This window comes from Eucyclogobius newberryi, unplaced genomic scaffold, assembly GCF_026437365.1.
Source record: "Eucyclogobius newberryi isolate DKJ021-1_F unplaced genomic scaffold, fEucNew1.0.hap1 SCAF_19, whole genome shotgun sequence".
Lineage (NCBI taxonomy): Eukaryota > Metazoa > Chordata > Actinopteri > Gobiiformes > Gobiidae > Eucyclogobius > Eucyclogobius newberryi.
Window position 1 is genome coordinate 8683140 of NW_027315823.1, and position 26629 is coordinate 8709768.

General features: G+C 41.5%; 1 protein-coding gene across 9 annotated transcripts in view; it reads right to left on the reverse strand.

Annotated features, from left to right (window-relative positions):
* Positions 1-26629, reverse strand: part of magi1b (membrane associated guanylate kinase, WW and PDZ domain containing 1b) — a 122272-nt gene that overhangs the window by 60649 nt on the left and 34994 nt on the right. For 8 of the 9 annotated variants that reach the window (XM_072451631.1, XM_072451635.1, XM_072451634.1 and 5 more), the window contains exon 2: positions 10822-10938. In XM_072451631.1, coding sequence (XP_072307732.1) covers positions 10822-10938 — 117 coding nt within the window. Of the gene's footprint in view, positions 1-9385; positions 9405-10821; positions 10939-26629 lie in introns of those variants that run through there. The other variant, XM_072451636.1, reaches the window with a different exon arrangement.

Here is a 26629-nt window from a genome sequence, read left to right on the forward strand (position 1 = left end):
TATCTCCATGGAGAGAAGCCAGTGACGCCACGAGGCCAAGATACAGGTCAGGTCTGTAGAGAGATGACCCTACTCATGGGAAGGACGCCTGTTCCCCCCCCCCGAGGTATTTTTGAACAATAAAAAAAACACGGTAATGAAACGCAGTAACTTTACTTTACTTTGAATTGATTGATTCTCCGGGCAAAGCTAAAGCATCGTCACTGGGACAACAAGCAGGTGGAAGACGCGCCACAGGAAAAGTTACGTAGTGCAACTTTAAAACATTTGGTTGACACCTTAATTGAAAGAAAATACCACTGCGTTACATAAAACCACAGCTTTCCGTTCCGATCCTCTCGTTTAAGCGTTCTGACCATATTTAAAGCCAACATTCCCCCGGAGCAATCAAGCACCCAGAGAGCGCATCTCCTCAGAGCTTGACCCTGTATTTTTGCTCCTTCTGACCTACATTTAACTCCCTGCACCAGGATAACAGCGGGTCCTCCTCCATGACCACGGCCGGAATCGTCGGCAGATGCAGTTGCGAGTGTCAGACGTTCAGACTGCTCATCCTTAAACTTAACCGATTTGACTTGCGTAAAAAAGGTGTCCAACGAGCCGGACAGAAAGACGTCTTTCATGTTGTTAGAGTGCTTTCTCCTCCTCCTGCGCGCTCCACAACAAGCAAAGAGTTCAGGGGGGAAAAGCGTGTACATGACAAAAGCCCTAAAGCCGCCCAATGTCTGCGATGGCGTCCTCAAACGGTATTAAGCGAGCATGAAAACCAATCCAAAATTGCCGTTCCATCCTGGTCGTAGCGTGATCACCAGGCAAGTGTGCGTGGTTTTGGGGAAATGCTCCTTGTGGATTGATAAAGGCGGTCTAACACTCTTAAGTTCAAAGTACCGCAGCCACGAGTTACGATGACTTCCAGTATTTGAGGAGGAGGACCTCATTCTCAGCCTGGAGCTACTCAGACTGAAGATACATAGACAGAGCGCGCCAAAAGACAGATTGTAATATCAGATATTCTTTGACTGTACGTGTAGAAAAGAAAAGGTTCACAAAAGAAAGGAAAGCTTCATAATTTAATACATTAAAAAGAGGTACATTCCATTCAGTCTAATCATGGTTTCTTTTTTGCAGTATAAATAAATTAATGTGACTAAACGGTACCTAATAAAACACTTAAGGTTTCTTATAATAATATCAGCGTCCCCTCCTGATTTCCAAAAAGAAAAGGGCTACTGTAAATAGTTTTAGGCAATCATTTAAAATTCTGGCAGAAGCAGTTTGACGTTTCATTTGTTCTAAACACGACGCGCTGAGCATGTGGATAGTTGATGACGACAGCGTGTGACAAGTTGGTCTGGTTCCACGGCAAACAGTGACACTTTATGTTTGCCTGTTGGGTTTGGATCGAGTATTTCATAAACGAGCTTACTCTCCAAACCGCTGTTACAGATTTGTTATTTAACAGCTTTCTAAACAATATAGGAGTTAAAAAAAGAAAAAAAAATGTTTTATGTGCTGTGAAATTAAATTAAATTAAAGTGTGCATTCAGTTACGGTTGTCTGTGTAGGCACTCAGACGGTCAGGTAGGTTCCAGTAAAAAAAAAAAACATGATTCTGTCAATTGGCCAACAACAACAAATTTGAAAACGTTTCGCTGCACTGAACACAAAATAAGGTACTTCCTGACACGCACATGCACCATACTCTCAGGCCCAAAACAAAGGAAACAATAGAGCTAATCAGAGTAAGCTAACAGGAATAGGATGACCCATTAGGAGCATGAACAGTTATAATATATATACCATATTTTCCACACTATAAGGCGCACTTAAAAGCCTTTAATTTTTTCAAAAAACTACAGTGCACCTTATAATCCAGTGTGCCTTATATATGGATGAATTCTGGTTGTAATACTGACCTCGTAATACTGAAGCGATTTTATGTGGTACACGTTTTGTTTCGCTTAATGCGCTTTATAGTCCGGTGCGCCTTATATATGAAAAATTATGGAAAAAAGAACATTCATTGACAGTGAGACTTATAATTCAGTGCGCCTTATAGTGCGGAAAATACGGTATATAAATATGACTCAGGCGACAATTCACACTTTAGAGTAGTTCAAAAGACTAACAACAGATACTGTAAACAACAAAACAAACAACTAGCTTGCGTTAGTTTCAGTGTAGTTAGCACTTCCTTCAGACAGATATGAGGAACTGAAGAAGCTACTTGGACGAGTGGCGAAAAAATCTTCACTCTTGATTTTTTCCCCACAGTTGACAGAATTGCATTGTCTATAGCTTCAGCTTTTACGTACCCACAGTCTTTCTACTGAATCCTCTCCAAATCAAAAACCATTTGCCACAGTTAGGGCAGGACTAAACCAATGCTGCAGCAAAGTGTTCAAAGAAAATGTCATGCATTTCATTTGTGGTCACTGGTCAGCCCAAACTAAACATTGCTCCGTGCTGCAGGCAAAGGAGGCGGATGTCACTGTGAAAGGTCAAATATGCCGGCCCAAACTATTGAAGCTACACACACTGCCTGTTCAGGCAAAAAGACCGCCTTCAGCTTTGATTACAGCACACATTTCTGAGGCATAGTTCCATAAAGCTTCTGCAATACTAAAATGTATTTCCGTCCAGTGTTGCATTATTTTTCTCCAGCTGATCTTGTATTGATGATGTTAGAGAGTGACCACTGCACAAAGAGTGACCACTGCACAAAGAGTGACCACTGCACAAAGAGTGACCACTGCACAAAGTCTTCTCCAGCTTCAAACACTCTCACTGGAGTTCAGATCTGTAGTACATTAGTTTCTGCTTCTTCTTACATGTTTTCTCTGCTCGATGCCAATGATTAGACCTTTCTCAAACACACCGACATCTTGTCCACGACCACGGGATTTGTCTTTCCACATGGTTGTTTCAGAAATGAGAAGACACTCACTGCATCAGTTTGGTTTAAATACTGTGTTGCTGCTGAAAGATCATCACCTGCAGCAGTTATCCAGTAGGAGAGGACCTTTTTTTTTGGACTGGCAGTGTATAAAGTTTATATTATCTCACTTCTTGATTAATCTAGCAATTTCCCAACCTGGAGACCCTAACGACGACATATGAAAACATAGGTTTGGTGCTTAGACCCCGGCAGGGAACGGCGAGCGATGCGCAGGAGGTTGAGGGCAGGATATGATAGGAATCTTCCCCGCGGAGCCTAGACACTGGCGGTGGTGAAAATAAATCTGGAAAGAAAAATATAAACTCTGTGGTGCTGGGGTGGTCTTCCAGGCTGAAGCGCTGTAGCTTCAGAGATTTTTTACAACATTTTAACTACTGTATTTTCTGGACTAGAAGTCGCAATAGCCAAAAAATACATAATAGAGAAGGAAAAAAAACAAATATAAGTCGCATTGGAGTATACCGATAAGTCGCATTTTTGGGGGAAATTTATTTGATAAAATCCAAAACCAAGAACAGACATTTCATCTTGAAATGCAGTTTAAAATAATAACAGACGTATGCTAACGCTAACACCTTCAGCTACATGACGCACAGACAATGAACTGTGGTAAGTGTCCGGTATGTTAACGTAACATATTAAGAGTTATTCAGATAACTATAGCATAAAGAACATGCTAACAAGTTTACCAAAGCATCAGTTTTACCCCAAATCACTGAATCCATTGAATTCTTCTTCCTCTGTGTCACTTCTAAACAACTCCACAAACTCCAGAGGAAGAGGAAGTGAAGATTCTTCTTCTGCGTCGCTTAGAGCCTAGAGCGCCCTCTTGTGGTTGCCAGTGTGAAAATAATCAACATGTGAAATGCAGTTTCCAGTGTCAAAATAACGAGTAATATCACATATAAATCGCTCTGGAGTATAATTCGCACCCCGGCCAAAACTATGAAAAAAGGTGCGACTTATAATCTGGAAAATACGGTAGATAACAATAGAGTGTTGACGCTTGAGGCCGTTGGTCAAAAACACTACACTTACACAGCACATGTCACGCTTTGGAGTCTTGTGTAAAGTCTAGATTACGATTACCTGAAAACTAAATTTGTTGACAATATTTCAATAATTAGAGTTAGTGAAATTGTTTCAGCCTGATGCGTTTCAAAATAAAAAAATAAAACTAGTCAAAAATTAAAGTTACGTTAAGTTAGTGCTTTAGGGCAAGTTTGTATTGTTCACCTTTAATTGTTCAGCACTGCGAGTGAGAAGTAGGCCATGGTGATGTGTTTAGTGGAGGTGATTTTCATAATTGCTCTATTAATAGAATTTAAAATCTGCTTGTGAGCATGCACAAGGTCGTTGGGGAGAAAAGTCAATTGAAAAAGTGAATTATAGACTGACTGAAAACAACAGCAGTACCCGCAGAATATTTGAGTCTTCCATAATTTAGGCTTTGTTTCTGCACCAGAATATCATGCCAGGGAACAGTTCAGCACAATATTTGAGGCAAAAAAGCATTCTGCGTTGGTTTATACCGCCTTAAACGTCACACATTTTGCTTCTTTCCTCCCCAAACATGGCTCGGCTTCAAATCTGTAACACTGACAACTCTTTTAATCTCGAGGCATTAACCCTCATCCCTTCTTGGATTTGAAGAAACTTAATGCCCGCCGTCTCCCAGCCTCTGATCTGCTCATTCACGTTTTTCTCTCCGTCTTCACTGCTTTTGGCATGTGTGACAACTGCATGTGTGGCCCTGCATAATAGCTCGTGCTCTCTGCTTTGACTGGAGGACAACTGCGCTTCTTTACAATACGCCGAGCAATAGCGGAATCCGAAACCTCCGACTGCCTCTCTGTGTTATCTGCGAGTAAGACGCCACTGCCGCCTCAGTGTGAACTCACTCAAATCGGCAGTGACAGCACATTCAACACACAAGAATGTCGAGTTTAGGGAAGTGAAAAGTAATACGGAAGCGAGCGAGCATAAGGAGCGACAATGCCTTTTCAGAATTTATTAAAATATATGAAAGTACGACGCGCCCCAAACTATTGTCAAGAGAACATGATGTGGCAGTAGAGGTAAGTCTGTGCGCTGGAGACGCCAATATTATCTGCTCCTGTTTTCCAGCAGAAAATCTTGGAGATTTCGCTGTGCATTGGGACGAGGCAGACAAACTCCACTGTGATTCAGAACATCAATTCAATAAGTCTTCATTATTGCCCAGAAATTGGAAAGTCATCAATTCCATCCCTTGACACCCAGGTTAAGTGAAACTAATTGGCTTTTAAATAGAACTTAAACTGATATTTTGGGCACGTAACTATGATACATTCTGCGTATCATTGGAGAGCACCGATATGTACCGCATTGAAATCCACGACTTTCTAAGAGCCTAGAATTAAATGTTAAACATTTTGTACATCACTAGACAGGACAGTACAACCTGGGGAAGGTTGCTCATTTGGAGCGTCTAGTTTGGACTGAAAAACATATATTCTGTAGAATCAATGAACAAAGCACAAAACCCTAGTCATGTTAGACATTATAGATGCGTCACAGACATAAATAAATCTGTCTCATTGTAAAGAATTTAAGAAGTGTCTATTCTCGATTCCAGGTAAGATCATCACAAGAATCAAGTCACAAATTGACTTTCCCAATCCTATGGCAAAGAATAAACTATATCAAGAATATTCTATAATGATTTTTCTAACTTTTGAAGTCATGGCTAGTCGAATTACCATCTTGAATGTATTGTCCTTTACCTTTTTGCAGTCACAAAAAAATGTAAACTAAATATAATATATTCAAATATATTCCAAAAAAAACTTTGAAAAGTGTCTACGATACATTTTTTCTGTGCCATGGAATTCTGGCCGCCATCGGCATCCCAACTGTTGTGCACAAGCTATTGCAGAAGCATTTTCCTCAGTCTCCACAATAAACATGCTCTGGTGGCTTGCTAGCCAGCAAGTCCACATTTTCCAACAAGATACTTCCTGAATCATCCTCACCACACACACAAACGCACATACACACACACGCGCACACACACACACACACACACGCACACCACACAAAAAGGGGAGACTAGCAGACTGTCATCAAATTCCCAAACCCAAACAGATCTGTCCACCATCTTGGCTGGTTTGTCTTGCCAGTACTGATTTTTGTGGGGAGTCTACCACATGCATGGACTCACACATACACACTAATACAGAGGAGGGGGGTCTGTTAGCACGACAGGGGGATGGAGCCATCTGTCCTAGTAAAGGGTTAATCCCACCAAAAGCACAGGCAGCAAATTCCAGCATTTCCATATCCCTAAATTTTCTTAATACAGTTTTCATTTTGTCTTGTGTGTCTTTCAGTATTTTTTTAAACCTAGTCCCACTCTTAATGAGAACAATACAGCTCTGTTCAATTATCAGCTGTTGTTTTAGATGTGCATCTGTCTCAGCAAAGCAAGGTGGAGATTTTACATGCTCCACTACAACACCAAAACAGGCCTATTTTATAACACGCTACAGTCCCTCCTTTCTTGAACGCATCCTCCTCGTGCCAATATTGGGGAGTACGGCACAGATTCTTGTCAGTGCACCAGACACAAGCTGCTGACATCCAAAAGCGAGATTAAAACGCGCAAAAAAAAGGATGACAAAAAGCCACCGGGCAGAAACCTGCTCCTAAAATGCCCCCCCTCCGCACATACATACACACAGCCGGCCTTTGTCTTTTTTATTTCATCCGGAAAATGCACCATGAGTGATCTACCTACTACCTACAGCAACGTATAAATGGAAGACAAATAGTTTACCCTGGGAGGCGGGTATGCAGGAGCTAGCAGACTGGCAAATTTAGCAGGGGGGAGAAAAAAAAAAGGGGGGGGAGACGAGATGGCAAAAACAGTGAGAAAATATTGTAGAAGCTAGCATCTTCCAGCTGCAGAAAAGGTAGCAATCTGGTCGTAGAGGTAACAGCTTCCGAGACATCATTCAGCTCCGCGTACCGTTTGCCTTTTATTTGACCACACGGCAATCTGGAAGCGCACACCTGTCCGAGAGACGAACGCACAGCCACCTCCATTGCTGCCCGACGCCTTCCGCCTTGCCTCTCCATCCCAACCCCCAACCGTCAAATCGCAGCCACCCCGACAACATACCTCGGAGCCAGAGCGGCCAGGGGCTTTTCCTTGCTTCTCCTCCTCCCGTCTGCGCTTTCCTGAATGATATAGTCAAAACCAAGCAGCGGCGGAGGAAAGAAGAAGAAAAAAAAAAACAAGAGGGGTAAAAATTCCAACCAGGTGTGGATGAGTGGTAGGAGAAGCGGCGCAGAAATCCTCGCTCCGATCCACCCTCCCCTTCTCCTCCCTGTGCGTCTGTCCTCTGTCCAGCAGCGCTTGGGCTTTGTGATGCTAAGCTAACGGGAAGCTAGGCTAAAAGCGGCAGCAGCATCCACACGTCTCGTACCAATACCAAGCTCGACTGGGTCCTGTGCATCTTGCTTGACTGACTGGGTGCCACTGTCTCGCTGTCTCTCCCGTCTCGCACGCACCCACATGCCCCCACCCACCTCTCGGTTCCTTTCCTCTCGCAGTTTTCCCCTGCTCCCCTCTTTTTTTTTCCTGCCCGTCCAGCCCCTCTCACCGCCAACACCTCTCTGGACACTGATGTGATTACAAAGAAGCCATACGCATGTTCTTTGTGTTTCGTCAGTCATTCTTGGACAGCATGCCAACTGGAAAAGGGAGAAGTGTGGACTGGGCACTCTTGCAGGAAAAAAAGCTGTGAAAAGCAGCGCTGCCAATGAAGTGTTAATGTATCAAGAACTACAGGTGGAATCTACCCAACAGTGAAATTACACAAAAAAAAAAAAAAACAGGTTACGATTAGTCTGTTCTGACCAGTCCTTGAATACCACTAGGGCAATCTGTAAGGAGCAGAACCCAACTTCAAAATTTTGAGCCATGCTTGGTCTTGGAATGTAAACAGAATGAATTCTTGGTCAACTAAAACCATGCCCTGCCGATCAATTAGTCGACTAAAGAGTTCAAAACTATGAATTATCACGATGTCCTGACCATGCATCTGACCCAAACTGCACTCACAAGACCATAAAACAACTATTTAGAAGGAAGTAACTAGGAAACATAGTTGACTGATAAAAATGTTGGTCAACTAAGACACTAACGGCTCTAGTTTGATGAGAGTTGCCAGGAGGATTAGCTCGCACAAATGAGAGCGGGACAAAAGACAAAATCCACACACAAAGTTCCCACTTAGCCTGGAAATCAACCCTGGGACCTTCTTGCTATGAGGCGGGGGGATTTGTACTGTAGCCACCCAATGACCACGAGGCCAACTGTTCCATCAAACACGTCGAGTGCAAAATCAGGTTTCCAATGACACATTTGCATAAATTATTCATTCAGTCACACCGAGTGGCCAAAACTTAGACTTTTTTGGGTGGTGGGAACTGCAGCGGGGTCATGGGGAGAGTCAGGGGTCAGAGGCTGTGACCCTTTCTCGGCCCATAGCCTTTCAATACACCCCCAGCCCAGCCTGCATAGATTAGGCAGGTGTCCGAATACATTAGAACAGCAGAGTAGATAATAAAAGAAAAGTCAAAAACATGAACTATAAGTTCCTCTGTAATACTCACAGAAATGTTTTACAGAAATCCTTTGTTGAGTCTATAGATCACAAAAAGGTAGAAATTTAAAAAAAAAAATACGGGCCTAGCTGCAGATATAAAAGCATAATACAAGTAATGTTTGACGTCTATCAGATGCAAAGTTTGGACCCACTGTTTAACTTTGCACTAATACTAGCACAGGTTACAAGAACAGGTAGAGCAGGTAGAGCTGTCATAAGCCGTGTCCAAAAGGAGCTTTACAAAAACAGACTCCCACTTGAGCATGCTGGGTGAATGACTGACAGCCCAAGTCAGTGAACAGGCGGAAAACACCTCTCGGCTCTCATCTCTACCTTCTACCATTGTGCGTTTTCACAGTTGTTATTTTGCAGAAATGACACGTATTCTACCCGTGTCTGCACCTTCTGATATTGAGAGGGCGGCGACGACAACAAGTTGCATCTAGGGGTGCAACGCGAGTACGTCATCAGAACATCACCAGACTGGCTGCAAATACAATCACCCCGGTGTTTACACATGCCAGAGGGAATATGAGCATATGCACATGTGTCAGACCACTCGTGTTTACATTAGCTTCCCTGCTAGCTGCCATGTAGATCCAAGAGCCAATGAGTTTAGCGTCACTCCATCCGCGCCTCTGCCTATATACCCATCCCCCTTCTTGCCCCCTCTCGCACCCTGAAGTCCACCCCACCCCCATTTTCTGCCCCCGCCTTCCCGCCTCCCCGCTTACCCCACCAGCCGTCCTCTTAGCCTATATACACCACTCACCCGACGGTCTGTACGGCTAGCTCGCGATTCATCAGCGGCTCCTGCTAGCGTCGCTCATTCCATTCCAAACAACTACTGCATTGCAAGTAAAAAGCACAAAGAATGGAGCTATACTTGCCTAGATGCTGAAAGGCTACTCACACAGAAAGCAGCTTTGTAATCAGGTGGATGGCAAACAGACAGAGCAGTCCCGCCTTCCTTTCGGTGGTACGAAGAGGCAGGGATTACGACAGGCAAGCGGCAGTAGTAGTGAAGCAAAGTAAGGAGCAGCAATGTCATGAACTGGGGGAATCAGAAATGAGAACTGGATTTTGGGAGAGAAAGATTGGGAATGCTGAACGAGAGGATGAGAGGTGCCGCAAAAAAGAAGATGACAAATGCCTGGTCCGAAGGAAAAGAGAGAAGAAATAAGGAAAAAGAAAGAAAGCCTGTTTTAATGGCAACCAAGTGTTGGAAAGGTGCACAGAAGCTCATTCTCAAACAACAAAACTGCATGACAACTCCTTGAAAGGTCTGAAAACTAGGCGGCATTATGTCACCTTAGCAACGTTACACTAAAAGGTGTAAAGAGAAAAACATTTTGAACTTAAAATTAGCCCATTGTTATGGCAGATTCTCAGTTAATTGACTGTGCAAAAGTACAGAACATTTACAGCTTAATTATATAGAAGCTCATCAAAAATAGCATTGATGTCCATAGTTCAATTGGCTTTGAACGTTGCTACAATTAGAATTTGAAAAGTCTAAAAAGGTACGAGACGCTGCTTTCTCTTTTAAAAGGTTAATCAAGAAGCACCTCAATTAAGTAATGATATCACTGCAAAACAACTTTCTACTATCACAGATACTAAGGAAAAATTGATTAAATTAACTTATTTTAAGAGTACACAGACAAGGATGAGCACTACAGATCTCGGAAGCTAAGTGAGTCAGAACCTGGTTAGTACTTGCATGGGAGACCACTGTATATTTCTCAAAAACAAACACTTTTCCCTACTCACTCATATTGGTCGCAATCCCAAGTTTTCAGAAGAGGCCTTTAGTCCTCATATAGACAACATTACCACGTCAACTACATGCATGACAATAAAATCTAAATCTAACTCCTTTAGACTGTTTGGACGATACAGCGTCCAAACAGTGGGATTGTGTCATCACAGCTTTTCACTTAGCCTATTAAACAGGAATGTGTGACTGGTAAAATGCTAAATACTAAAATTAGCGTAGATTAAAAAGTATTCTGACACTACAGTGGGATACATGTAGTGAGGAGCGACAAGGTTGTTATTATTTAAGATAAGATAAGCCTTTATTTGTCCACACAATGGGGAAATTTCAGATTTAATGCATCTCTCTGGACATTTGGCACATAATCCTGTAACATTTCTGACGTTCCGCTCTATAAAGACATGGAATTAGAGAAACGATGCACTCACAAGGCACGGCGTGGCGGTAGAGGTTGTCGCGGATGGTCTGCTGCAACTCGTGGTCCGGCGACGACTTCTGGAAGCGCAGACTTAGGTAGTGTTTGAGGTCTTTGTTCAGCTTATTTCCTATGAACACAAACAAAACACATGGTGAGCATATTCACACAACCAAAAACCCTTAATTGCTAACAATGTTACACAGTGTGAAACGGCAACATTATTTTGGTTCCTCAGAGAAAAAAGAAAAAAAAACATAACAAAGCTTGATGCTAAGTGTGTAGCCACAAATTGTGCACTTGCCATTGTCACTTGGGGGGGGGGGGCTGGCTGCGTGCTCTCCCACCATAACCATCCAAACTGCTAGCACTAGGGCTTCTACAGGGAAGCAAGCCTCCTACTGCTCGGCCATCTGGACCTCAGACACACATTAGGCCACTGAAGGGCAGAGAGGCTGGAGAGTGTCTGCTCGTAAATGTGTTTGAAACATTTCAAACCTCCACATAAATACTACAAAACATGAACATGAGAGAAAGAGAAACAAAACCAAAACCCAGAGGAAAAAAGAAATGAACAAATCACAGACCGTCTTTAATTTGCCGGTAAACATAATTTCCCCTGTTTTGTTCACGGTAAACTGGAAACATTTGGTCGTCTCCGGCAAACGACCGGTCATTAAAAAGGCCCCAGATCTTGTTTCCATGGAAACTGTGTGTATGCACGTTTGGGAAGATGTGCGTATGTATTTAATAAGATGATTGAGACTGTTCGTATGGAATCACACAGCAACAATTGTACATTCAGACAATGCGAGGCACAACATGCACGTCCCACAGCCATGAGAACCAGCACGTGTTTTAGAACATACAAAACAGAGACTTCCTCCTCTTTAGCTGCACAGTCCCATCCTTCTCTGGTTCCCAATGTTCATTTAAAAAGGGGGAGGGGGTTTGGACACACAATAAGTATTTTTTATGATAAATTTACCCCCTACCCCTACATTTCAAAAGGTGCAAGGTGGTCCAATTATTTCAAAGTCAACCATAAGTTAAGTTGGTAAAGAGCCAAAAAACGTTTAGTTTTCATAAGCCTTTTTGGCAGACATCATCGCCGTGGTAACCTGTGACTAAATGCTGCGGCAGACAACTTTCCGAGGCAGACTCCGCACCCCTGTTTTTGTGTCACAAGCCGAGCACTTTCTTGGAGAGATTTCCGTTCTGGCCCGGGCCCATCTGGACTTGTAACCGTGTTGTAATCCTCTCAACAGGTCACCAGCTCGTACTCCAGCCAAACGATGGAGAATATCTTTGTACACATACCAATTACTAGACAGCACGCGGCAATCTAGACTAACCACAACTAACATTCAGTCTTGCTAGAATACAGTAGGAGCATTTGTGATGATCAAAACATGTCATAAAAACAAAACAAATACCATGTTTTATTTGTTTTACGCATTGGATAGAGCGGCAATAATGGGTCACAAGTGATGAGAGTGTTTAAGGCATAATTTAAGAATGGTTTGGACCCTTTTAGTCCCGGTTAGTCTTGGTTAGTCCCGGTTTAGTTGTGGAAGATTTTTCGTCTTAAAAGCGCAACTTAAAAAGATTTCTGGAAGCTCACTTGGTATGATGGACAGAGAAAGAGAACAGAAATAATTGCGAGTGGGCTTTGAGAAAACAGTCACAAAGCGAAAAATAACAATAATTGCAATCACCAGTGCTACGACGCTCCACAACAGTAAATTATAAAAAGGTTAAAACATTGTTCAATCCGCCTTTGGCCAGATGCCTGCAGGAGTAGTTGTCGTTTTGCGATCGGGGGGGTCAGTATTGCGTGAATGCTCCGACAGTAATCTGACAATGCCTGAGAGGTCAAGTGGATCATGACTTACCTCAGCTTAAGCTTTTAAGTAAGACCGTCTGTCCCTTCAGTCACACCATAAGCCCATTAACTGCTGCTCAGCTCCCTCGTTTTGTAATTGGACTAATTACAATAGGGGCTACAGATAATCAGAATAAGATGCACTCAAATTATCGACAGTAGTCTGTTTAATAAAGACTGTTGAATTGTTTGCTGATAAAGATTTAAATACCTATAAGTTGTAGTAGGACGGTAGACAAAGGATTGTGTTAGAAGTTATATCTACTTTAAAATCATGAGCTAAAGTAAACAAAAGATACATTTTTGGTTTTTTGATTGACTTTAGGCTCAGGGCCTGGCTCACAGGGGTCTGCTACATAATCACCCAAACATGAAAACAAATGTCTTCTTAGTAAATAAATCCTAAACCGTACTTGAATTATACTTTTAATCACAATGAGGCCAATCTCCACAAAAAGACATTTAGTAATAGTAGGTTTGTGGCACTGAGATGTGGTAATTACAAGCGCTTTTTTTTTTTTTAATATGGGTTTTTGGCCTACAGGCTTTATTACACAGGACAGCTGAGTGTGAAATGGGGATGAGAGAGAAGGGAGGACATACAGTAACTTGTCAGAGCTGCACATGGAGCCTGGCATGTGTGCTGCATTCGTTTTCTCCTCTGGCTCAGCACCTCTACACATCTATTAATGTAATGCAGAGGGTTTGGCTAACTTTAGATGTATTCTGCACCGGAAATATAACATTTAAATCAACAATGAACAACCCTAAAGTCGGAGAAAAAAGTTGATGCCAACTTGTGCGAGCTTCGTTTGTTAGCCAACTCTATCGGTTCAACAAAGTCATCTTCAATGGAAATACTGTGATTTATCACCAGATCAAGTGTTAGGTGACACAAAAATGCAAAAAGCAGATATAAACAGAAAATAAAAATGTCTATATATGTGATTTCTCTTATCCAATCATCTCGCTCAAACACGTGATGCGAGCCGAAAGCGAGCCAGACCAAAGTGAACGAGTCAAAGCGTGGCTAAATACACCAATTATCCCAGTTACTATTTACCACTACTAAAGCTACTCCTCTACACTACTACATCTATAAATGACTCATTTTCATTTGTAGCATGACAGTAAATCTTAACTTTTTGCAAAATGTTCACTTTTCTGTGTGTGTGTTTTCTGTGTGTAGTGAAAATAATCCACAGCGTGAGACTGGAGGTAGTGCTGCTCCATCAGCCACAAATCCCTCTATAGATACATGATTAGAAAATACATCTTCCTCAAACACTGCCAACCTGTTTCAGATTTTCACTGAACCCCCCAAAAAAAACAAGCTCAGTTTGACGAGAGGCACACAATCCACCACAGACGGGGAACAGAGCGGAGGGGGCATTAAGCGGGAAAGAGCCGTCCAGTAACATTAACGAACAACAAAATGAAAGAAAGAAAAAAAAAAGACGGGAAACTGTTCAGAGGAAAAATTATTCATGCAAATTGGTTGGTAAAATAGATGGTGTGTGGTGAGTATAAAGCACGAAAAGTTGGAAAAGCTTATGCAACTAAGACTCATGGTTTTGATCTGAAAAATATAATAATCTAGTCCGGATTAAAACAAAAGTGAAATTGTTCTGTGACGAAGTATCGAGAATGTAAATTGGTTGATTAACTTGATGGGTGCTTCCTTAATGTAAAGCACTTTTTTCATAGTTTTGGCCGGGGTGCGACTTATACTCCAGAGCGACTTATGTGATATTATTCATTATTCTCACACTGAAAACCACAAGAGGGCGCTCTAGGCTCTAAGCGACGCAGAAGAAGAATCTGCACTTCCTCTACCTCCGGAGTTTGTGGCGTTGTTTAGAAGTGACACAGAGGAAGAAGAATTCAATGGATTTAGTGATTTGGGGTAATACTGATGCTTGTAATGTAAATGTTTTTATTCAGCTGTATTAGATCTGAAACAACATTTTTAGTAGAAACTGATGTAAAAGATTCAATATGTATTTGTTTGGTTTATGGTGTGTTCTTCTAGCAACATCTGACCAAACTTGTTCGTTTTTTAAGACATGATTCAATTGCGCAGTTGTATTTCTATTCAGTCAGTTCATTCATAAATTGTAATCCAGTTGGAAAGAATGCGCAGACAAAAGTCCAGAATCCATAGGCGCCAGTTCTGGTAGTGATCAGGCTCAGACGTGCAGAGGCGGGCGCGGACCACCACCGGACATTTGTAGTCACGACGTGGAAAAAAAGCTGAAACCCAATCTTCCACTCGCTGGGAAGTCTGGAGCCCGATGTGAAAGAAGGAGAGAGCTCGGGCCGACCATTTCTGATTTGATTCGGATAGAACACACACGACATAATAGTCATTGATTAGAAACCGATTGCCTTTATGAAATTCTGTAACTCATGGTGAAATGTAAAAGAAGAGGCTGTAAGTTTTCTATATGAAGAAAGTCGTTACCCCTAAAGTAAAGGCAGGACGCATGGGCATGAGCTGACCGCTTGTTTGCCAGACAAACTGGTCGTTAATTTGAGGCGTTTGAGCGAACATTAATGAGAAACACGTGCTGCGACACTGGATATCATTGTTTTATTGATTACAGAAACAGTAGATGTGGTTTTGTATAAATATGATTCAATAGAAAGTCGACAACACAATGTAGTTTATTGCCACATTGTTCAAAAATGTAGGGAAAAGGAGGCTGTAGTCGACTGAACTAATTCTTGGTCGACTAAACACTGGGGATGTCACAATTTTAGCGTTACAATTATTGTGAAAAAAACTATTACACGATTATTTATGATTATTGAGACTGTGACTAAACAAGAGTGAAATCTTTTCTTTTCTTCCTTTCCTGTGGTATAACGTACTGTTCCTCAAGTTTGTGACAGGCTTTACAATACTCTACTTTCCGAAAGACAAAATAAAGTTATATAAGACGGCTACGACTACGGCTACGGCTACGTTAGCGATAGCAACAGCAACAGCAACCAGATAAAAAAAAGTTCTTTACATTTAGATCTATGTTTTGGACTATAGATCGAACTAAAAAGTCTTAATTTTGCCTCTAACGTTGTTTTTTTGGTTCCGGAATAATCTCAATGATCAGTTAACCTCTTGACATCTCTACATACATTGTTTTCACAAGTAACTATAGCGATGAAAGTGTCCAGTCACTTCCAAAAGTCCGGCTAACTCGCTCCATGCTTTCTTTTTTCTGCTCTGGTCCATATAAATCCTTACAATCAAATGTTTACTATCGACTAAACAACTAAAAGACTAAGTGGCACCATTCAAAAACAATGACGCATTTAATATCCCAACAGAATGATACTCTGGGGCTAGAAGTGACATCCTTTCCCAACATATACTGTAGTAGAGTTTACCCATTTGTCCACGTGACCGTATGCTGTCCGTTCATGTCTGAGGTAATCATCTCTTAAGTGAGCAGTCCATCCACGGCTCGGCTTAATCAGATTATAAAGGGAAATCACAAGCTAATTGATTAAAACGAGGCAAGCACTGTATGGTATGTGGAAACGTCAAAGTGGGTCCAAACCAAGCCATAGAGTGCTATTTTATGCAAAGACATTATAATGCAAAGCCCATCATATTATACTATTAGTGACTTATTGCATTAGTTTCTGAATACACCAAAATCCTATTAGGTTTCTTTATCGTGTACTTGCTTCCAAATGACCTAAGCACCAGCTCCAAAACAAACAACAGGAAGTCTTTATATTTTTTGAAGACTGAAAATAAGATTGAAGCCAAGTGTGTGTGATGAGAGCGCGTTGCTACTGCCCATGTGACCACAATACTAGCCTCTGTACTGCTGTGAGATGTGGTGTGCATGGCAGCACTAGCACAGCCCCTGTATCCATAGCAACAGCTGCCAAAAAGAGGCTCTGGCTGTGAGGAAGGTGGGAATGGTGAAAAGCAGGGCTAGGACACAATCTGCTGCCCCCTTCTGGACTGTGCGGGTGTTACAAAAACAAAAGCCACGTCTAAACAAAGAACAGGGAAATGTGTGCTGTACTGACAGTGGACGGTGGGAGATTTAAGAATTTTCATTCAAACACTACGATGACTAAACGCACAGCACACGTCCACACACACACGCTAATGCACAAATTATTTTTTTCTATTCGACTGATGAGCTGTGAAGAGGCAGTTTCCAGTCAATGGTTTCATGAAGTGGCAGGGCTGGAGAGTGAAAAGGGAATGTCCTCAAGGCATTTATTTGGATATTAACCTTGAAAGCAGAAGTTAAATGGGTTGTTTTTATTATGACAGCAAGAGCCAGATTCTGAACCAGACGGGGCTTATCAACTTAGTGATAGGTTCTTGTCTTTGTAGGAAAACAACAGCAACAACAAAAACCTCGTATGGATCACTTAACATAGTTAATACAAAATAGTTATATATATATATATATATATATATATATATATATATATATATATATATATATATATATATATATATATATATATATATATATATATATATATATATATATATATATATATATATATATACACACACACACACACACACATGAGTTATTGCAATGTAGGTGACAATTTGCAGTGATCTGTCTGAGGAAACAAACGCAGATACACAAGTATTTTTTTGTAAATAACCATTTCAATTAATTAAAGATTTTTTTTGAAACAGTATAATGTTATATTTCTTCTTTATAGGCAACCATGTCATGTGATCTTAGATCATCACCATAACAAATACCTGCAAAACCTACTCTAATCCCGATATTAAAATACATACTTATCTATATATTTCACTGCATAATACAGGTTTTATCATCTGGTTTTACATTGCAGAGGGAGAAGAAAGACTGTCCTTTCTCAGCTGCGTCTTTACTCGCTAGCTGCATGATAAATGGACCACTGCTGGGATGTAATCAGAGGCGTGGTGCTAAGACCCCCCCCAGCCCACGTGAACAACCGGTGCCGACAGACCAACCGCTGCTCACAGCAACCGCTGCTCACAACAACCACAACCGCTGCTCACAGCAACCGCAACCGCTGCTCACAGCAACCACAAGCGCTGCTCACAACAACCGCAACCACTGCTCACAGCAACCGGTGCTCACAACAACCACAACCGCTGCTCACAGCAACCGCAACCGCTGCTCACAACAACCACAAGCGCTGCTCACAGCAACCGCAACCGCTGCTCACAACAACCGCAACCGCTGCTCACAGCAACCGGTGCTTACAACAACCACAACCGCTGCTCACAGCAACCGCAACCGCTGCTCACAACAACCACAAGCGCTGCTCACAGCAACCGCAACCGCTGCTCACAACAACCGCAACCGCTGCTCACAACAACCGCAACCGCTGCTCACAGCAACCGGTGCTCACAACAACCACAACCGCTGCTCACAGCAACCGCAACCGCTGCTCACAACAACCACAAGCGCTGCTCACAGCAACCGCTGCTCACGCAACCGCAACCGCTGCTCACAGCAACCGGTGCTCACAACAACCGGTGCTCACAACAACCGGTGCTCACAACAACCACTGCTCACAGCAACCACTGCTCACCTTTACGTTGTAAAGAATTTATGTCGAAATGATAGTATGCAATGGGCAATATTGACAAAATATATATTTTGTCAATATTGCCCACCCCTATTGCATACTATCATTTCGACATAAATGTATATGTATATATATTTTTTTATGGACAATATTATGGTGATCCAACATAAATGTGTTAAAATGTGTCTTTAAAGCAACAGTATGTAATGTTCTGGAGGTCCACGGAGGTAGAAAGTTAAAACCATACTTTGGAACATTTTGTGGATCATTATAGCCAAAGGTACAACATTTCCATGGAAACAAGCAGATGCACGCCCCTCACAAGCCTCACGCCTGAGTCAGGTTTGTGGTGATGCAAGCCACAAGTTAGCATGTTTTTCTACATTTTTCAGCGCGATTGAAAAAAAATAAAAAAATAAAAAGACTTAAAACTTACATACTGTGAATTCTAAGATATTAGTTGAGGTTCATTTATGAAATGTTTGTCAAATTAATCACAAAAGTGCAGAAATATCATCTTTAACCCTTATTTGAAATGTTCCAACATCACTTTTCATTTTAAGATCTTTTTATAGCTTTTTTCAAATAAACAATACACAAGACATTCAAATGTTCCATATCTTCAAAACAATATTCACAATATTCTCAACATTTCAATTTCAATTTCAATATACTCCCCACCTCTCCATGCAACAAGTTAAAGCGAGCTTGGCAAAAAAGAAAAGAAAATGGAAAAAAAGAACAAACAAAAATATAGCCGCAAGCGGCAATGATCGGCCCTCGCCACGCCGCCGCCACACCGCCGCCACGCCGCAAGAGGAGGGGGCGCTAACGCGCCCCAATTGTCCTTTTATTACGCCTACTGCTGAATCTGAATCTTCTCCCCTTTGTTTTACCATCAAAAAGCTATTTTATTTAGAATTCTTGGCAAAATGTGCGGCTTTGCCGCACAGACACCGTGACTCTTTGAATGAAAATGTGGATAACTTTTGATGGTCCACACCTGAAGATGAGTCTCACCAAATTTCAGGTTAATAGGGCTGACGCCCGGGGAGGAGTTTGTGAAAGTCTAAAGTGTAAACATGTTCTGGCGATTTCCCAATTGGAATAACATGGAAGGTTTCGGTCATCGTTATGGCAACGCCATAACAATTATGACATGGGTCTCATTGACTTTTTTGATGGGGATGCTAAAATTGAGTTGTGTGTCAAATTTCATATAATTTCGCAAAACTAAACATTTAACCTCCATATAAAATCTGTAGGGGGCGCTGTGGCGCCAAATTAATTTATTTCACTTCAAGTAGGTTTAGGGCAAAGAGTTTAACAACTGATTCTAATTTGACGCAATTTGGACTTTATCCGCGCAAACGGCAGAAATTTTAAATATGGGAGATTTCTGAAATTCTAGCTACAGTTTGCGGCTTCGCCGCACAGAGACCGTGAGAGGTATCAATGTAATTTGGATAACTTTTGATGTCCCACTCCTCAGTAGCATTTTCACCAAATTTCAGCTTTTTAGGGCCAACGCCCTGGGAGGAGTTCGTAAAAGTACGACGTTTGGAAAAACTCCGAAGTCATGTTTAGCCATTTTTGAAGCAATATGGCCGACATTTGGTTGGGCGGACGGCGTTGCTGTAATAATATTTTTACCTCTGCGCCAAATTTCATGATTCTACGATCAGATTTTTTTTGGGTCATTTCCCATCTCTCAATGCATTTTTGGTACATTTGGGAGCGCTGATGCGCCAATTTTTTTATTTTAGAAAAGGGAAATAGCCAGAATGTAGAGAGGCACGATTTTTAGAGGTGTGAACATTTTTGTGACTTTTCGTCAATGTTCACTGGGTGAAAAATAGGGGGGTTGGTCCCGAGAAGAAGAAGAAGGAGGAGGAGGAGGAGGAGGAGGAGGAGGAGGAGGAGGAGGAGGAGGAGGAGGAGGAGGAGGAGGAGGAGGAGGAGGAGGAAGAAGACGAAGACGAAGAAGAAGACGAAGAAGAAGAAGAAGAAGACGAAGAAGACGAAGAAGAAGAAGAAGAAGAAGAAGAAGAAGAAGAAGAAGAAGAAGAAGAAGAAGAAGAAGAAGAAGAAGAAGAAGAAGAAGAAGAAGAAGAAGAAGAAGAAGAAGAAGAAGAAGAAGAAGAAGAAGAAGAAGAAGAAGAAGAAGAAGAAGAAGAAGAAGAAGAAGAAGAAGAAGAAGAAGAAGAAGAAGAAGAAGAAGAAGAAGAAGAAGAAGAAGAAGAAGAAGAAGAAGAAGAAGAAGAAGAAGAAGAAGAAGAAGAAGAAGAAGAAGAAGAAGAAGAAGAAGAAGAAGAAGAAGAAGAAGAAGAAGAAGAAGAAGAAGAAGAAGAAGAAGAAGAAGAAGAAGAAGAAGAAGAAGAAGAAGAAGAAGAAGAAGAAGAAGAAGAAGAAGAAGAAGAAGAAGAAGAAGAAGAAGAAGAAGAAGAAGAAGAAGAAGAAGAAGAAGAAGAAGAAGAAGAAGAAGAAGAAGAAGAAGAAGAAGAAGAAGAAGAAGAAGAAGAAGAAGAAGAAGAAGAAGAAGAAGAAGAAGAAGAAGAAGGCGCTCGCGCTTTCCTACCTCATGGTGTGGGTCCCTGGTCACTGACGGGTACTTTCGTTAATTTTGAGTGGGCTCCGCCCACTTTGTGTTTTTGGCCCTCTATACAGTAATAATGTTCAATTTTTGCATTACATGCTTATATGCACGGAGCATGCAAGATATGGGGAACGTATTCGTGAGCTACTTAGCGCAAATGAGTGCTTTATATGGGGATGACGACCGCTTCGCGGTCGTCATCTCAATGTAAAGTGCTCGTTTAGTGCGCACTTTTGCACGGGCTTCGCCCGTTTACAACGGTAATGTTCCATTTTCCTACTACTAATTAGTATGCACGGGGCGTGCATGAGTGAAGGAGTGCGTTAGTGAGTGTTTGGAAGTGGGCGAGCGCTTCGCGCTCGATTTCGTGCGCACTACGTGCGCACTTTCGCAGCCGTGCTTCGCACGGCCTTACGAGATTAATAGGCCTCTCGCCAGCTTGTGGCGCTCGGGCCTAAAAACAGGCCACTATAGGGGAAAAGAGTGTTATTTTAGTCTCTGATTAGGCTGGGTTGACAACTGCAGTCTGTCTGGTCTGAGCCCATGGCAAGCTCATTAAATCCACCACCAGGGGGCACATGTCAGTCAGGATCACGATGAGGGACACAATGAAGTGTGCAGAAATGTGCACTCTCACTAAAGAGATGGGGCTGTTTGGCTGGAGATATTTGGATCAGACTTTCTCCCTTAAAATATGCTAAATATTGAAATAAACTGATCATTTTAATGTCTCACTTATAGACCAATAACAAAGTCTGTGTATACAAGTTGAATTGTATATACTGTGACCACTGTGACTAACTACTTCATTATACTTCTGTATTATGTGTATTTGTGTACACATCAGTCAATTGAAGTATACTTTGACAGCAAGGGAGCATGCTTTCCTATTCATCTTTGCATACCTTGATACAGTTAAAAAGAAATGTTATATTTCTATTAAGAATTCAAAATATGCATATGTAGTATTCGGGTGGCACTGATTAATCATGCAGCTAAAATCTGGAACAGTTTTCCTGAAGATGTGAGACAAGTTCTACTCTGACAATGTTCAAATCTAAGCTAAAAACAGTTTTGTTTATCTGCGCATATGACTGAAAGGATTTTTCTTTGCACTCTTCTCTTTTATGTCTTAAATTGTTTTGTAAATTTCTTTGTGATTTTGATGCATTTTTCCTGCTGTGTGAAGCACTTTGAATTGCCTTGTGTATGAAATGTGCTCTACAAATAAACTTGCCTTGCCTAGTCAACTATTAAAAAATAAGTATACTTTTAGTTTTTTGATCATTCTGATTGTTAAGTGAACTATACAGACTTTAAAACGCACAACAAAATCTTTATATAACAAAAAAGCAACAATATGAAATTGAAATGTCATATGATATATATATATATATATATATATATATATATATATATATACACGCAATTTGTTATTTTCATCAGCAATACGCTTTATACATAAGTAAATTGTCTATCTAGAAGCCTTCAGTGACCATATTTCAACATGTAATTGATTAATAATGTATTTAAAACAGTTCAATGTCAAATATAAATAAAACTAAATACTCTGATAGCCTTGTCATTTTGTTGAGCCATTTAAATCTCTTAATGTAGCTTTTCAACTGCTCACAAAACACCCATAATGTAACTATTCTTATTCTTAACTCCACACTTCCATCCAGAAACCATCCATCACTTCTCATCCGTCCGTCACGCCGTCACGCCGTCGTCCCTAGCGCCTGAGGTGGGCACGGCTGACCCACTTCTGCCCGCGTCACCCGCCCCTGCCCTCTGCTGAGTCAAGGCGCACTCAAGATGCCACACACTGCCCGGCGTCTCATGCGCAGTAACGTGTTTGGCAGCGCACACCCAGAAGAAACGGGCTGCATGAACACACCAACATCTGCTCACTGGACTAATTTTAGAAAGAGGACACGGACACACACACACACAGAGACACACACACTTCAATGCACAAAAAGCACCGTGCTTAATCAGAGGAGAGAATATTTGAAAGCAAAATGATCTGTGAAAGCAATAGTTGTTCTAATGAAGCCTTAAACTGACGGTGTGGACTGGTGTGGTGGGGTTTGTAGGCTAGTGGAGCATCAGTCACTGCGCGTTTACATCTACAGCTGTTTCTGGGTCAGCAGCATCATCCAGTGCAGCTTCTCCCAACAGCTGACTTCAGGCCAGACACAGAATCACACAGCAATACAGCTGCAGTGTCGGCTTTTGACCAGCAGGGGCGCTGTAGTACAAGTGGTAAATTCAGGTTGGGCATAAATTTGATTTTTGCTCATATTTAAAACTGTTCCCACTAATGTAACATACTATTTTATCATTATTTTATATTAGTATTATTATGTTATATTTATTTACCTTTTTTGCATGTTTTTATTTTGTTGTTTGAAAAGGAAATTACATAAGATAAATGATTGCAGTCCTTGCCATTGTATCTTGCAGCCCTGATCTGAATATAATTTTCTACTACCAACTAATCTTTTCATTGTGCATTTAATCTCATTTTGATCCGGCTCTCTTAATTATAGTCTATACTTTCTCAATATTAGTGTATTTGGATGAATTGATGTGTTTTTCTGAATGGATGACAATAACTCTGTTCCAGAACAGTTGTTTTAAATGACACATTTTACAGATAAGATAATAATGTAATGAGATAAGAATGTGAGAACAGAAATCCTTCCATTATAGAGTTTCACTTACTTTAGCAGTCGACTAGTCAGTGATAATCGTATCTTTTACTCGACTTCTACCTTTAAAATACATTTTAATCAAAAATTGTTGAAATATGTTGAAGGATTCAGGATAAATCATAAACTTTATTACTAAATATTCTTTATTACAATTTTACTTTGATTTAATAAAGCTGTCTCTGTTATAAAAGGTTTTGACGTGAGTTTTAGATTCAGTTTAGTCCAGATAAAAGATTAGGATTATGAAAAAAATATCACATTAGTCGTCAACTAGTCACGATTATTCTGATTAATTGTTACAGCCCTTTCCAATTACATTATGTTGGCATATTTTTGATGTAGCGGTGCACTCAAATGAGAAGTGAAGTTTAATTCAAACCATAAAACAAAAGAAAGACTTATTTTGGCACAACACTGGTGCTTTGCAAATCTGATTCTTGGCACGACGCTGACCAGGGACGGCACCGCGAGGATGGCACCACGTGGATGGCACCACGTGGATGGCACCGCAAGGATGGCACTGCAAGGATGGCACCACGAGGATGGCACCACGAGGATGGCACCACGAGGATGGCACCGCAAGGATGGCACCGCAAGGATGGCACCAAGAGGATGGCACCGCAAGGATGGCACCAAGAGGATGGCACCGCAAGGATGGCACCGCGGGCATCGCAGCGCTCACATCCAAACAGACTGCGCAGCTTGCGAGCCATCCATATGAATAAACCGCCTCAATTAGTGCATGATGTAGTCCGGCCTCTCCGCACCCACGACTCGCACGCATATGTCCGTCAGCGGAGTGCAGCCCGCGTGAGAACAGCCGCATCCGTGACCCCGACGTATGCGGGCGATCTTGGCAGCGCTGCGTGAAGCTCAGCCGACTGCGCGGAGCGACATCGCGGCGCGGTGGAGTGACACACGCGCGTGCAAAGTGACTGAGCGGAATCCGAGCACGCCTAGTTGGGCTTTTATGCGTTTGGGAGCATGCGAGCGTGCCAAGTGGGCCATGCGTGACGCTTAACTGTGTCGGACGTGTAACAGCGGAAGAGTGTTTAAAGGCTCAGTTTAGTTCAAAGTAAACGGTGTAAGAATTAACTAAGCTCTGTATTATTATTGTATGTTATTGCACAGTTCTTTATGACAAAAGGGAGCCTGGGAGTTGTTGTGAATATCGTATTTCCCGGACTATAAGTTGCACCTTTTTTCATAGTTTTGGCTGGGGTGCGACTTATACTCCAGAGCGACTTATATGTGATATTATTCGTTATTTTCACACTGACAACCGCAAGAGGGCGCTCAAGGCTCGAAGTGACCTCCGGAGTTTGTGGAGTTGTGTGACACAGAGGAAGAAGAATTCAATGGATTTTGGGATTTGGGGTAATCCTGAGGCTTTGGTAAACTTGTTAGCATGTTCTTTATGCTATAGTTATCTGAAGAACTGTTAATACGTTACGTTAACGTACCAGACACTTACCACAGTTCTGTCTGTGCGTCATGTAGCTGAAGGTATTACGTTAGGATATGTACACCTATTACTTATTGACCTATAATAACATATCAAATACATTTCCCCAAAAATGCGATTTATACTCCAGTGCGACTTATGTTTTTTTCTTCTCATTTATGCATTTTTTGACTGCTGCGACTTATAGTCCGGAAAATACGGTATGCTAACTTTTGTTTTAGCGGTATCAGACTGTTTTTTTACGTGTTGCAACTGAACAAGGCAGGGAGTTATCATGAAAACGCTCATTAACGTTTAAACAATGTTGAGCTGAAAGAGTTGAACGCGTTTAATAAAGTTCAAATGACTGACTTATCCGACTGTTTCGCTTCATACGCCTTATAGTCCGGTGAGCCTTATATATGAAAAATTATCCAAAATAAACCATTTCTTGAGGGTGTGCCTTATAATCCAGTGCGCCTTGTAGTGCAGAAAATACGGCACTGCCACATTTTGATCATGTGTTGTACAAATGGCTTGCTGGGCTTTTGATCTTTAATAATTGATGTACATTTCTGGACTTAAATGTGTCTGAAGAAGTATGTGAGTCAGAAATGTGCTTAAGAACTTTAGTGTCAGTATTAAAAAGTCTGGACTACTTCCTACTCCCTTTCGAACATACTGAAAGGTATCGACTCCATTCCATGTAGCATTATGATTGATTATGTTTACTATGAGTTCAAGTGACAGGCTTCATCCTTCAGAGTGGTTTCCAGACCTGGTGATTGCGTATTATACAGGTAAACCCAAGGCTCGTCACATTTGAATGTATGTAAAGCATTCTCAGACATCTACTGTCATTTGACCTGGCGTTCCACACACACCACCGGCCGGTAAAGGTGTGCGTCTTTGGAACCGTTGACAAATGTAATTAGTATATATAAAAGAAAGAAAAAAAAACAACGTCTGGAGGAGTCCGTGTGTAGCAGAGATGACAAACCAGGCCTGGGACATACTGTGATAAAAATCTAATTGTGATCTCTAATTGTGATCTCTAATGTAAAATGAACACACTGAGTGAAATTGCTGTAAATTGTGATCTAGCTTAAAATAAATCGTGATATTGCATACTTCCTGCCCCTCTACCCCGGATCACCATGTTGTTTTGTATTTGTTGGTCGCGTTGAGAAGTGAAAGTAAAAACTACCAGAGCCTCAATGCATTTATTTAGAAAGCAAATCACTTGTGAGAGATGCAGTTCATGTCTGAAAAAGCTCAAATGCTCAACTAAACAGAGGTGCAGCTTATCGATGTTTGCCAAAAGTATGTATGACTGTCGCTATACCCATAATTGCTAATAAAAACGGCAAAGTTTTGTTGCTTATACTAAATTACAAGACGCCCCTGAACGCGTCTCAGCCCCCGCTCCCACTTATTTGCCTCTTTGACCTGCTGTAGACTGGGACTAGAGTGGTGACAGGTTTGGGGGCAAAGACCACTCGAGTTCTGGTCTTTAGCTCACTCCGAATAGAATCATTTCTCGGTTAATGTTTACAAGCTAATGGAACTCGATTAAGCCAAACTGCGCGAGACGTTCAATCC